Source organism: Pseudoliparis swirei, chromosome 5, assembly GCF_029220125.1.
Source record: "Pseudoliparis swirei isolate HS2019 ecotype Mariana Trench chromosome 5, NWPU_hadal_v1, whole genome shotgun sequence".
Classification (NCBI taxonomy): domain Eukaryota; kingdom Metazoa; phylum Chordata; class Actinopteri; order Perciformes; family Liparidae; genus Pseudoliparis; species Pseudoliparis swirei.
The window spans coordinates 3,161,525-3,174,298 of record NC_079392.1 but is presented as its reverse complement, the minus strand read 5'-3'; the positions used below and the strand labels follow the sequence as shown (position 1 = coordinate 3,174,298).

Sequence of the window (12,774 nt, the reverse complement as noted above, 5' to 3'; positions counted from 1 at the left end):
AAATGGCGGTTGGTCACGGGATGAAGGGGAAAGGGGAGAGCGGGACTTGTAAACCGGTCATCGCCAAGTCCGAGGGCCCCAAGCAGGACTCTCAGAACAGGATGAAGGCTCCGGAGACGGTTAAAGGAAGCCCCGTGGGTCAGGATAAAACCCGAGCCCTTAAGGCTAATGGCGTCGACAGCAGCCCGACCCGCCTCGGCGTCAACGAGAAACTGGCAACCGGCCAAAGCCCCAAACTCAAACCTTACAAAAACGGAAAGATTGACTCGGACGACGCTCCCAAAACGAACGGCAAAGTGCATCTGGAGTACGACGCTCACTGGCGGTGGGTGCAGTCGCAAGAAGACGTGACGTTTTTGTAAGAAGGGCGAATAACAACAGAGGAGATTCGAAGCCGCTGTCTTGAACAAACTCCGTCTGCAGCGTCGCCGACGGAGAGGAGAGGAAGAAGAGCGAACTTTGTTTGTGTATTTTATTCAGTCAATCAAATCAAATACAATACAATATTATCCTATATAATACACAAAAGAGAAAGACTGAAGAGGTATAGGTAGAAGCAAAAAATGCTTCTAAATTCCTATCCTAAATTGAAATCAAAATAAATCAGAAAATTAATATAAAATAAAGAAGAAAATAAAACAACAACAAAAAAACAACAATAAACAAAATAAAAAACAAAATATATTTATATATACTACCACATACATCTTCCATATTAATATGTTTTTAATTACATTTATAACTCTCAAGAATTGTTTTATAAATAATTCCCTTGAAAACCAAAAAGGAGTTCTTTTCATCATTCTTACATCCATTTCAACATTATGAACTGCTGTCGTTGAACGCACATGGTGAAGCTTTCCTCTGGCAGAGAATCCCCCGTTGACCCCGTGACTGCACTAACTTTCTCTAACACATTGATGTCAGTGTGAAGGTGGATGCACATTGCAGGATTTTGAATTAATATTATGGCAAACTGGGTTTCCTCGAGCCGCGTTCACACCAAAAGCGAGGGGCGGGGCTTATCTCCGTAAAACACGTTATCATTTCCTTCATCCTCCATGAAGAAATAACCTCTAGTTCTGCTTTATACTCGTTGTCAGCATTTTCTTCTCAGGGTCTTTCTTTCCGTTTCCCTGATTTCTTTTCTTTTCTAAATCACAGTAAGATGATCTGTTGGAGAGCTGAAACGTGATTGTAGATTGTTTTACATGCTACATTAACTAATTATTTATGGTAAATTCTAACATTTGAATTATGATTTGACCTACTAGAACAATAATACCCATACAATGCAATATTTCAATTTACACCTAATCTATAATTAGTTAGCATACAGTTAGTGAAAGACCAAAGTATGTTCACACATTGAATTTATGGTATGAACTCTTTGTCTTAGACAATATAACTGGACTCTTGATGGTTATAGACAGTATTACTTGCTAAAACATAAATATAAAACAGCCTTTGTCAAAACATGTGAATGTGTACCCGCCTGAATTAAAAAGTAGTGCATATTAAAATACTAAATAGACCACTGAGGTTAGTAAACCTTTTCTCATTGAGAAATGATGTACCCAATGTTAGCATTTGTGTCTTTGTAGAGCTAAATACCTTCAGTGCTTAACAATCTGCAATATTTATATATTCAATGAATCGCGATACGGCTGCTCTGTGCATCAGGTACACATCTTGAGTGGTTGGAGGCAAATACTGAATATGGCTGAATATTTTAATGTTCTTCTTTTCACCGTTATGGTAACTTGTGTACTTTTTTCTCAGCAGATGCGGTGCCTGATTGGTGTAAACCTTAACTACATATGCCTGTGCTTTTCCCTCCTGAGACGACTGCACCGCTGTTATGATAATCGTTTATTTTGTAAACTAATTTCATTGTGATTATCATTTGCCTCCTCCTAGCCTGCTTGCATCGTGTTTGAAATGGCCAAGAATACCAACTGTGTGGATGTTGGCTTGTACATTTTTGGGTTGGGTTGATATCGCACGCCCTCGTGCTGAGAGTTTAAATTGAATTATGAGAAATGCTTTAAAGTCCTAAAACAATCAGAGAAGAAAAGCAATACTTCTTGAAGCCTTTCTTGTGGCTTACATAAGCATCCTCTTCTCAGCCAATCTAATATTATCTGATCTTCAGGAGTTTCCAAGACTACTGACAGGGATATGATTTGTGTGTGTGTGTGTGTGTCTGGTGTCCCCACGTGACACCTCCTAGTCATGGTCCTCACGGGGCTGCGATTACAAGTATGTGTGTGTGTGTGTGTGTGTGAGAGAGACATTTTTTGACAGGTTCCTATATGAATGGAAGAGTCCACCATGTTTTAAAGCGTTTGCCGCCCCCTCATCACAGTGTTACTGCATCTCCCACCGGGCTGCAGTTCGTCATGTTAATGCTGCAGGAGGGGGAGCATGTTACATCATCCTTATATAACATTCAGTAACGATAACTCGTTGATATAAAAACCTCCTCCTAAAAAAGGTTTGGCTTACCTTCTGTCCTACCATATGTGACATTCTAAGCTGATATTTCATTATATATGCACATCTATACCCATCGGGGTCAAAATCTAAAATGTTTCACTGGATCTATGTCCTCTTTTGTGATTATATATACCAAAAAAAACGAAATGTTTAGTTCGGACACATTCCAGTCAATACCAAAAAAGTAAAATGTTTGATACCTGCATCCTAAAAGTTCTGGGCGTAGTCTTTCATACATTTCATGCACTGTAAAAATGTCTGTCAAACCTTTTCTTGTAAAGCATACATGCAGTTAATAACTCAAAATGTAAAGAAGAATCTTGGGTCTTACATAATATGCACTTGACTACAGACATGATATCGTTGGCTGAGACTGAGGCTAAAGCTGTGAGCATCCTCACCGACAGAAGAACATTAAAAAATAAAAATAAAGGAGCCGGATTGTTCTTGCATTATACAGTAGAGCGAGTTAGTGCGCACTAAAAGAAAGTTTACATGTGCTATATGTGAACGGGGCTTTTTAACATAGTTACGCCATCACATCGAGCCTTTGAGGTGTAGGTTAGCCAGACAACGATGGTTAGCATGTTTAGCTTTTACACTTTAACACTATTACTCCGGCTGTTACAGAAATCCAAATCATGAAAGGTCTGTCATGTTTGGAGAGAGGAGTTAATCAAACTGAATTGCGGCCCTGATCTGGCTATACGGCGATGATGTCGAACTAAACTGTAAATATATCTTTATATGCAGCTACAGTAAGATGTTAAACGCAGCCTCTCCTCCTCCTCCTCCTGCCTTTTCTTTTCATTCTACTTTTCACCACACTGGTCTAATGGAAATGCTCAGTCTATGCCAACACACACACACACACACACACACACACACACACACACATCATGCACACACACAATGCAGCAGCGTGAAGTCAGCACCACGGAAACAGGCAATCTAGAAACTGGTCCTGAAGACAGGAACAGTTAGGAATATTTTTAAAATCTTATTCTTTTCCCTCTTCAAATGACTTCATATCTGTGGATGCAGATATATATATATATATATATATGTGAAAACTCCTTCCCTTTTTGACATATGTGTTGGCTGTAAAGCAACATCTCATGCCAGAGAGTCTGCTCTGCTAGTTTGTGGTTACTTTCCAAATGTGCAGCAGAGCCATATGGTGGAGGAAAAAAATATTTGTGCTGGGAACAAACCTGTGAAACACATTACATCGAGCTATAGTGTGTGTCTCTTACCGTAGCCCAAGATGTCATGGGTTTCCAGTGTGGGATATCCAGTAACAAATTAAAATGTGTTTCATATCGGTGGGAGACATTTAATGAGCGCTGACAGTCTGAAAATCCTTCATGGCCAGATAGTTTTTAAAAGAAAAAGAGGGATCATAGCTGCTGTGTAGAATGGAAGTGTTTACTAACTGGCGAGCTGCAAAAAAGAAAAATCCTTGAAGTTCAGTTTCAGTTTGTAGTGTTTTTATTTTTTTGAGATGGAGGTAAAACACCACCCTGAACTCTTTTCCGCCTCGTCCTCTTATGGACTCCGGTGTGTTTTGCCTTTGGCTTCGGGTGCCAGGCACCCCTGCAGCTATTCTGGGAAGCGGCAAAAGACAAACAGCGTGATTACACGGGAGAGTGGGATACATGTCCACGAGTTTGCCATGACAACGAGAGCGAGCGGACTTCCGCTTTCAGTGTGCGACGTAAAAACAATGTGATGAGAATGACGATTGGACTTTGGGGTTGAGAAAAATATACTTCTAGAAAAAGGGAGGGCTGGATTTAAAAAAAAGATGATTACCAACATTTGGGGCAACTGCGGTTAGCAGGTTCGTCTTTCAATCAGGGGGTTGGCAGTTCAATCCCCGCCCTGGTCGATGTGTCCTTGAGCAAAGACACTTAACCCTAAATTGCTCCCCATAGACAGGTGTATGAATGTGAAGGTTCTTTGAGTACCTTAAAAAGTGCTATATAAATTAAATGGATTAACATTGCATTGTGACCAAATGCAAATATGCATAAATTCCATCAATTGAACAATAAGACAAAATGTACATCATAACTCAGCTTTAGAACTTTGGTAAATTGATAAGGAAATTAAATGTTCAATGCATTAGTCGTGCCGGCTAACTGAGGGAGGAGGAGTTAAGCTGACACACAAAGTATGACTTCATCTCTTCTTCTTCAAAATCTATTGGAAATATTCTTAAATTAATATATTATCAGTGTGTTAAACAAATTGCATCTTGCACAGGTGCAGAGTGTAAACAACGGGGGTTGGGATGGCGGCCTTTAAATATCTCAACATTGTTTGACTTCGTTAAATTTTTCCTAATGTAATAATAGAGTAAAAAAAGGAGGTATTAACAGTGTTGAGAGTCCTCAGGAGGAAGAAATCACAAAATTCAACAAGTTAAGGGCAATTTTTTTAAATTCAACAATATGCAAATCAATATAGAATAATGTTTTTTGCTTCTTCTCACATTCCCCCACTGCTCATGTTCTGCATTACTGCCACTGTTTCTATTAGCCACCTGTGATGCTTTAAAGAGTCCTTTTCCTGCAGGGACTTGGGACTTTTTTTGAGAAGCTACAAGTAAAAGACAGACTTGTTCTGTTTCCCTGGAGGCAGATTTAGAGGAATAAACACACACAGCATGCAGCGTATAGGAAGCATCCACTCCCCGGCCTCCTGCTGCCTCCTTCCTCCTCTTATACATACACAAACTAGACAAGCACAATGTATCCCGGGACTGACGTGGGCACCATTAAGTATTTCCTTTCCTTGAATACTTATTTATCCCAATGAATTTAAATAAACCCCACTGAGTGCACACTGGGCTCCGAACCAGGTCCAAAACTCTACTTAAGGAAACACAAAGCTGAGAGGACGGAAAGATAAAAGCCAGAGAGTCAAATCTATATCTTGCTTGAGTGAGTGGAACATCTTTTTATTTCCACTCACTGCGAAGTGGAAATGTTACATGTTCATTAACGTGGAGAATTACATTATGCAGTGTATAAATTATATGAGCTTATCCGATGATTAAATATATTTTAAATGTTGTTGGCTTGTGTTTTTATTCACTTAAACAAACTGTATCAACTATGCTGTATATACGCCTTAATGACCTCTGAACTCTAAATGTAAACGACTCTGAGAGCTCTTCAGTGAACCACATGGAGATGGATAATCAATACTTGGCCCCTATCCCTCCCACAAAAGGTTCATCAATGCAGATACTTTAGCACTCTGAGCACTCAATGCTCATTTCCCAAAACGACAGTAAAGTGTGCCGTCCAATGAGAGTAGAGAACGCATCGCTGTCCTTCATAGAGGAAACTGACAGAAGGTTGAATTGAAAGGATTTTGAACAAGATTAAATATACAAAACAATATGTATGTATATTATGTAATTTCAGCAGGGCTATGACAGGAGGCCAATGGATCCTATGATACGTGAAGTCACAAAGACTCCGGGGAGGAAGCAGAGTTAGTAATGTGTGATGGAGAGATGTAAGTTCATCCATAAGTAGAGAGAGATGAGGAGAGAGGTGCTCAGTGTATCCTAAAACATCCATAAGGAGAGAGGAGAGGAGAGAGGTGCTCAGTGTATCCTAAGTGTCCCCCTCAGCCTCTCAGCCTCTAGCAGCATCTCTAGGTCTGGACCAGGTGAACCTGGTTCAGGTCTCACTATCAGACTCTCAAGAGGAAAGTCTTCAGTCTCCATGAGGTGACGGTGTCTGAAGGTGGAAACTGGTTCCATAAAAGAGGAGGAGCTTGATAACTGAAGGCTCTGGCTCCCATCCTACTTTGTAAGACTCCAGGGACCACAAGTAGCCCCTCATTTAGTGTAGGCTACATGTACTGCATGTACATGTAGCCTACGTCAACATACACACACACACACACACACACACACACACACACACACACACACACACACACATTTAAAGTTGTCATTATCACCTCAACGATTAAGTTCCTGAGAGGCCTTTTGGATACTTGACAGTCGTGGATAGATAGACAAATAATATGATAAATATACAAATTGTTGTTTTCAGGTATCTATCGACTGGGTCGTCACAACACCTTGATGGAGGCTCAGATCAAAAGGATTCATCCCCACTGTGATATTTGATTGTTAAGTGCTTCTCAAATCAGCTGTCATCATCCCATGTGTGTGTTTAGTTTGTGCCCATGCATGAATCCATAGTTTCAGCCGTGTGTAATCCAACAACGACCTCGGGTCCTCTTTGTCTTGTCTGAATTCTGACTGGGCTCAGATTATAAATCAGTCTTCAGATCCGGTCGTAAACTCGTCGGGTCAACAGATTGAGGCGATGCCGGCGGGGTGTGTGGGTGAGAAAGTGGTGAAAGGACCGGGGGGGTGATGACGCCCTCGGGGTGGGTGAAAGCCGAGGACACCCAGCTGTGGAGGCCGACATGTGGATTATCGAAAAGAGTGCAAAGTGCGATTGTCTTCTTTTGTCTTCTGAACGTTAGTTTCCCCACGTCCACTTTCAGCCGTCCGATGTCGGAAGATTATATTGTTTCCGTCTGGTCTGCAAGCGTTTACATAATGAACGGAAACAGACACGCGCAAACTGGATGAAAGCTTTTGACTTATGTTGCTCTCACCGCTGATGTAGGCTACACTTGAGGGAAATGGGAAACATCCATCCACTCTGATTGATAGATAGATATATAGATAGAAAACTGTATCAATCCCCAGTCGGGAAAGTGTCATGTCTCGTCGGTTATGTTAAATTTTAGGTTTTAGTCCTGTTTTCCGTGTCCGCTTTTATTTTGTAGTAACTGTCCTCTCTCGTTTCAGACACTTTATTTCCTGCCCCGGTGTTTCCTCGTTAGTGGGATTGTCTGCTCCTCCCCTGATGGTGTCCACCTGTTCCCCATTTCCTCATGTATTTAAGCCGGTGTCTGCCAGTGTCTTGTGTCAGATCGTCTCGAGTCTCGTCCGGATCCTTCTAGTCTAAGTAAGTGTTGTTCATGTTCGTCTTTTGTCCTGGTTTGCAGTTTCCAGCATAGTTGTGATTTTCTTTGTACTTTGACCGTCTTTTTTCCCAGCATGGCTGTGATTTTCTGTTTTTCTAAACCCGATCTTAGTTTCCTGCTCAGCAGCAACTTTATGTTGCACTTTGTTTCTTTGGAATTTTTGGGGACTTCCTATGTTCAAATAAACCCTTTTGATTGCCCTGAATTTTGGAGTCGTGCTCTTGGGTCCTGTTTTTTAGTCGTGACAGAAACCCAATTGATACAAAAGACAAGAAACGCACGACGTGGAACACGAAAACCAGAAGATGCCTCAAAAAACTGACCATCAGAAAGATGCTAGATAAAAAAAAAAAACCTAAAGGTGCACATTGAATGAACTTGAATGCCCTTGTCCTCTTTTATATGGTGACCTCTCGTGAGTTGATTGACAAGTGACACCAAATGACGCTGAAATACAAACGCATGCATGTTAATTATATTGACAAATACAAGTTTGCACGTAGCCCCTTCTCTTCACAAGTCCATGCAATGTTTCCCTCGGCCTCCAGAGCCACTAGAGCAGCTCTGCTGGTTTTCATGTCCAGGAGACAGTGGTTCTGTCTTTGCTGATGGAAGCAGCGCGTTGGAGTGTTTGTGGCTGTCGTCAAGACGCCAGTTTTGTTCTATTTTACAACCACGAGGAGCCACGAAGACCCGCTGATGCTCAGGTAGAGCGGCGCATTGTAACCGGTTTATATACCGATGATGCAAAAATACGACGGCTTCAACCTGCGTTCCATTCTGACTGACTCTGTGTTTTTTATTTCCACATGTGGGTGCTTACGTGTATTTTGGATTGCACGTAAAACACATCTGGGCCGGCTGTAAAAAGCCCAGTTAAAACAGTGGGAATGGTTTCCTGCTTCCAAGACGTGGCTGGAGGATGATGGAGGAACGCGGACGAAGAAAGAATTTGATGAGTGTTAGATGTGAAGATTTGAAAACTCTCATATCTATACAGTAAATATGAATCATGAGACAGCAGCTAATTAGCTTAGCTTAGTGGGGAAAAAAGCAAGCAGTAGCCTACACATAATGATTCTAGCAGGTACTCTAACTCTCCCTCAAACTTTTTTTTAAAATATTTGTTCACGCTAATTATTCCCCCTATTTTCAGCCTGCATGCTAAGCTAAGCTAGCATGTACTGTTACACTCCCTAAAACTTGTGTATATTTTTCAAGCTAGTTGTTCCCTTTGCTTCAAGCCTGCATGCTAAGCTAAGCTAGCAGGTAATGTGACTCTCCCTAAAACATTCTATGTATTTTTGTTAATGCTAATTGTTCCCCCTGCTTGCAGCCTGTGTGCTAAGCTAAGCTAGCTGCTGGTTGCTTACAAATAGAAGTGCTATTCTTCGTGACATCTAACTCTCAGAAGATAATAAGCAAACGGTAATTTCCAAAAATGTATGAAAAACTGTGTACAAAAAAAGTGTCAATTAGAATACAACAGATTATATTAGTGCTCTTGGAAAAATAACAACATTTTAAAATAGATTTCTAGAAAGATATAAGCATGTGAAAGATGTTTCTTGTTGCCGTCAAGTAATAATCAATATTCAGTAGGTAGTAAAGGTATCAATCACAACACAGCACAAAGATGCACGTGAACTCTTCATGTACACGCGACCAAGAAACACATGGACACTTTGGGCCGATTCAGCGAAAACACATAACTGCTTCTTCAGAGCGTTGTGGTTCTGTGAGCCATCCAATCAGGTTATGGATAATGGTTTTAATGAGCCGCAGACTGCAGCCGTGCAGTAACACTAATCACCCCGAGTGCCCCTCAACGTCAGGACAGAAAAACATTCAAAATAGTTAGAAGGGAGAACACCACCGGCCTCAGTGTGGTGAGAAGGAACCGCAGATCAGGACCTATTTATCCCTGGGTGTTGGCTTCTGACTGAAATGAGAATAACAGGAATTAATTAAGGGGTAAAAAGATATTGAAAACACACACAAAAACAATGATCTTGTACTATTGGGAGACGGTAAGCATGTTCTAGAGTGATTCACATTATAGTTTTCATTTCATGGTGAAGTATGGACAAAGAAGCCTTTGCCCCCCCAAAAGGAGAGTATGAGCTCACTGAGTTGAACTTTATTGAAGCAGATGAAACTAGAACGGGCACTCGGTAGAGCGCATACCTTCGCCGCAGCCACATTTTGGCATTAGTTGCATGCCAATTGGATAAAAATTGGTAAAAAGAAGATTTTGGCCTTTGACCCGATCGATCCCAAAATCTAATCAAATGGTCCCCGGATAATAACCAATCATCCCACCAAATTTCATGCGATTCGGTTTAATACTTTTTGAGTTATGCGAATAACACGCACACATACAAATAAATACACGGCGATCAAAACATTACCTTCCGCATTTTCAATGCGAAGGTAATAACATTTAATTAGGATTTGTGAGCATCAATCCAGGGAGGAAAATCTGACACGACGACACAATAGAGTAATGTAAGGTAAGAGACAAAGTGGGACATAATATAATATTGGCCCACTCAGAGGATTTGAGGTTTAAGGTGCAAAGTTAAAGTAAAATCATTTACTGGAAAGAGATCAATGGCATCACTTTCAACATTCAAAACAAATTATTACCCAACGACATACTCAAGCTCAATAATTTCTAATTGTTTTAAACCCCGCAAAATAATGGACGGATTGTCCTGAGAGATAGACTGTATTAAATATCCTGCCTGCAGCAGAAACTAGAAAAGGGTCTTTAAAGTGAGGGCGATGTGCGGCGTCACATGGTCAGCATGTGTATGAACCCGTCACAAACAGACTGACAGCGCTTTACTCGAGAAAATATGACCCTAAAGCTGACAATTGAAGTTCGATTTTTAAAAATTATTCATATCTCTTCTGAAAACACACCTTTACTCATGTGGACGAACTGTTTTGGTGTTTGAAATTGGTTTACCAAAGGTCATAGGTTCACAAAAGCAGTGAAATATCTGAATACAATGCTAGATACATGTAAATGCATCTGTCCATCCTGGAGAGGGATCCTCCTGTTCTCTCCTCAAGGGTTCTTCCCTTTTTCCCCCTGAAGGGTTATTTGGGAGTTTTTCCTGATCCGATGAGGTCAAAGGTCAGGGATGTCTATATGTACAGATTGTGAAGCACTCCGAGACATTTGTAATTACAAATAAACTGAATTAAATAAATGAGGAAAACCAAATTTTGTATTAACGTTTTTTTGAAAAAATGATGTGGTCTGTCACACATTCACCAAAATGATAAAGATGGGACTGAGAAATGACTTCATATTGCAGATAGTTTCATGGGGTGTGTGCAAATAAAAAGTGACCATTTTATTTTTTTAATAAATATGTATTGTACATTAAAACTAAAAAAAATCCACATTATATACATGTTGTGAAATAGAAAACAGAACACAACTATTGACAGACTATTTACAATATGGCTTCACTATAATAACATCATGTCACGAGTCCTCTCTGCTGGCCGGGCAGGTGGAGCTGCAGGTTGAGCTGCAGGCGCTGGTGAATCCTCTCTGTAAAATACAAGACTAGTCAGCACCGCGCACAAGTTACGGACACCGTGACACGTAACGTGTAGTAAAGACTCTTACCCGGTCCAAGTGGCTCTCTTCTGGCTGCGTGTTCCTCCTCGTGGCTCTGCAGCTCCTCCAGGCTCCGCGCTGCTCGCCAAAATCACTGCAGCTGTTTCTAAATGAGTCTCACCTGTGTGGTGGGCGGGTCCCTTGTGATTTACTGAGTGTTCATTGGTTGTTTTTTTCGAAAAATGTTGACAGACAAACTGATTGACAAATCATGGTGAAGGGTTTTGTGTGACGAGTACTTTCCGCGCCAACGCACACCGGAAGTAAACAAAGTTGCGATTTGGAGAAGTTCAGCGGGCCGGATTAAAAAGCCTAACGGGCGGATGTGGCCCGTAGTTTGCCCATGTCTGGGTTAGAGGCTGGGTCTTTAGCGTTAGGGTTAGGCTTAGGGTTAGAGGCTGGGTCTTTCAGTCAGTTGTCATGCCCAGAAGAGTTCATGTTGTTGGGCTAGAGAGATGGTGGTCTGGGTGGTCCCTGGTTCCTCCAGAGTCAGGGCCCTTCTGGCTGTATAGCCCAATATTACAAATTTGGCCTCAGAGGGCTTTTCAATCTGTACACATAAGACATCCCTGACCTTTGACCTCACATCGGATCAGTAACAACTCCCAAAACATAGGGAAAAAAACATTTCACGTGCATATGTATGCGAAACCATGCAAAAGCTTCTGGTTGAGAGCGTGACCTGTGACCTCTGACCTCTGATTCACCGGAGCTCAGCTGGGGATCGGCGTTTCCTTTCTACTCCTCTTCCAGACGTTGTCCTCTTTCCTCCTCGGTTGTTTTCTCTCCACACAGATGGGATTCAATCGCTTCCAGATGACGACAACATCCCGAGATAGATCATCCTGTTGAGCAGCAGTCAGAAGGCTACATGTGATCCAGGGATGAAGACGATGGAGATGAAGACACATCTACAGTTATGTCATTAAGTTATGCGCATGGCGGCTGTAGTTTCCATTTATCGGCATTTGTTTTAATTGTCATCTTTTAAAAGAAGACCACGTGTATTGTGTGTCATGCATTGCGACAATTATTCATGCAGCTGGATCACGTTTCAGCTGCTTCACAGACAATTATGGATTATTTACGACTACAAAAAACTGTTTTTACCCCAAAGAAATGTTATTTTTGTGTGAAGATTTCAGTTCATTTCTTCCCTTAATGGCATTTGAAGCTTCTCCGGTGTAAATATCACGGTAAAAGTTCATGGCTTTGAACAAAAGTATATATTTTTTTACCAGGAATATTCAACAGACTTGAAAGAGGAACATTTAAATTTAAAAAAACACAAGAAACTTGATACTGATGTATATGATATTGTGATATATTAATACTACAGGGGAAGAATCACATGATGTGTTCAGCTGAGGATGTAGAGGCGATGTTACCAGAGGTGGTCAGTATCACGAGGACATGAATTAGGCAAAATGAGGCCGTTATTTAAGGAAAGTGACGATATCTACTCCGAGCACATCATCACACCTCCGGGCTTTTTAATTCTCCCTCTCACTGAGGCCAGGAGCTCCTCTGCACCATCATGTCCTCCTGTGGGGAAAGCTCAGAGGCCTTTCAGGCTCCGGAAGAAGGTATGGAGCTCCATCAGT

At 41.3% G+C, this 12,774-nt stretch overlaps 1 protein-coding gene across 1 annotated transcript in view; it reads left to right on the top strand.

Moving 5' to 3' along the window:
• The window catches only part of lurap1 (leucine rich adaptor protein 1), a 6,803-nt gene extending 6,285 nt beyond the window's left edge, over positions 1 to 518 (top strand). Inside the window, exon 2 of the mRNA XM_056415163.1 lies at positions 1 to 518. This exon is cut by the window's left edge and continues 388 nt beyond it. Within this exon, the coding sequence (XP_056271138.1) occupies positions 1 to 362 (362 nt within the window). The 3' untranslated portion in view covers positions 363 to 518.
• Positions 519 to 12,774: the final 12,256 nt, after the last annotated feature.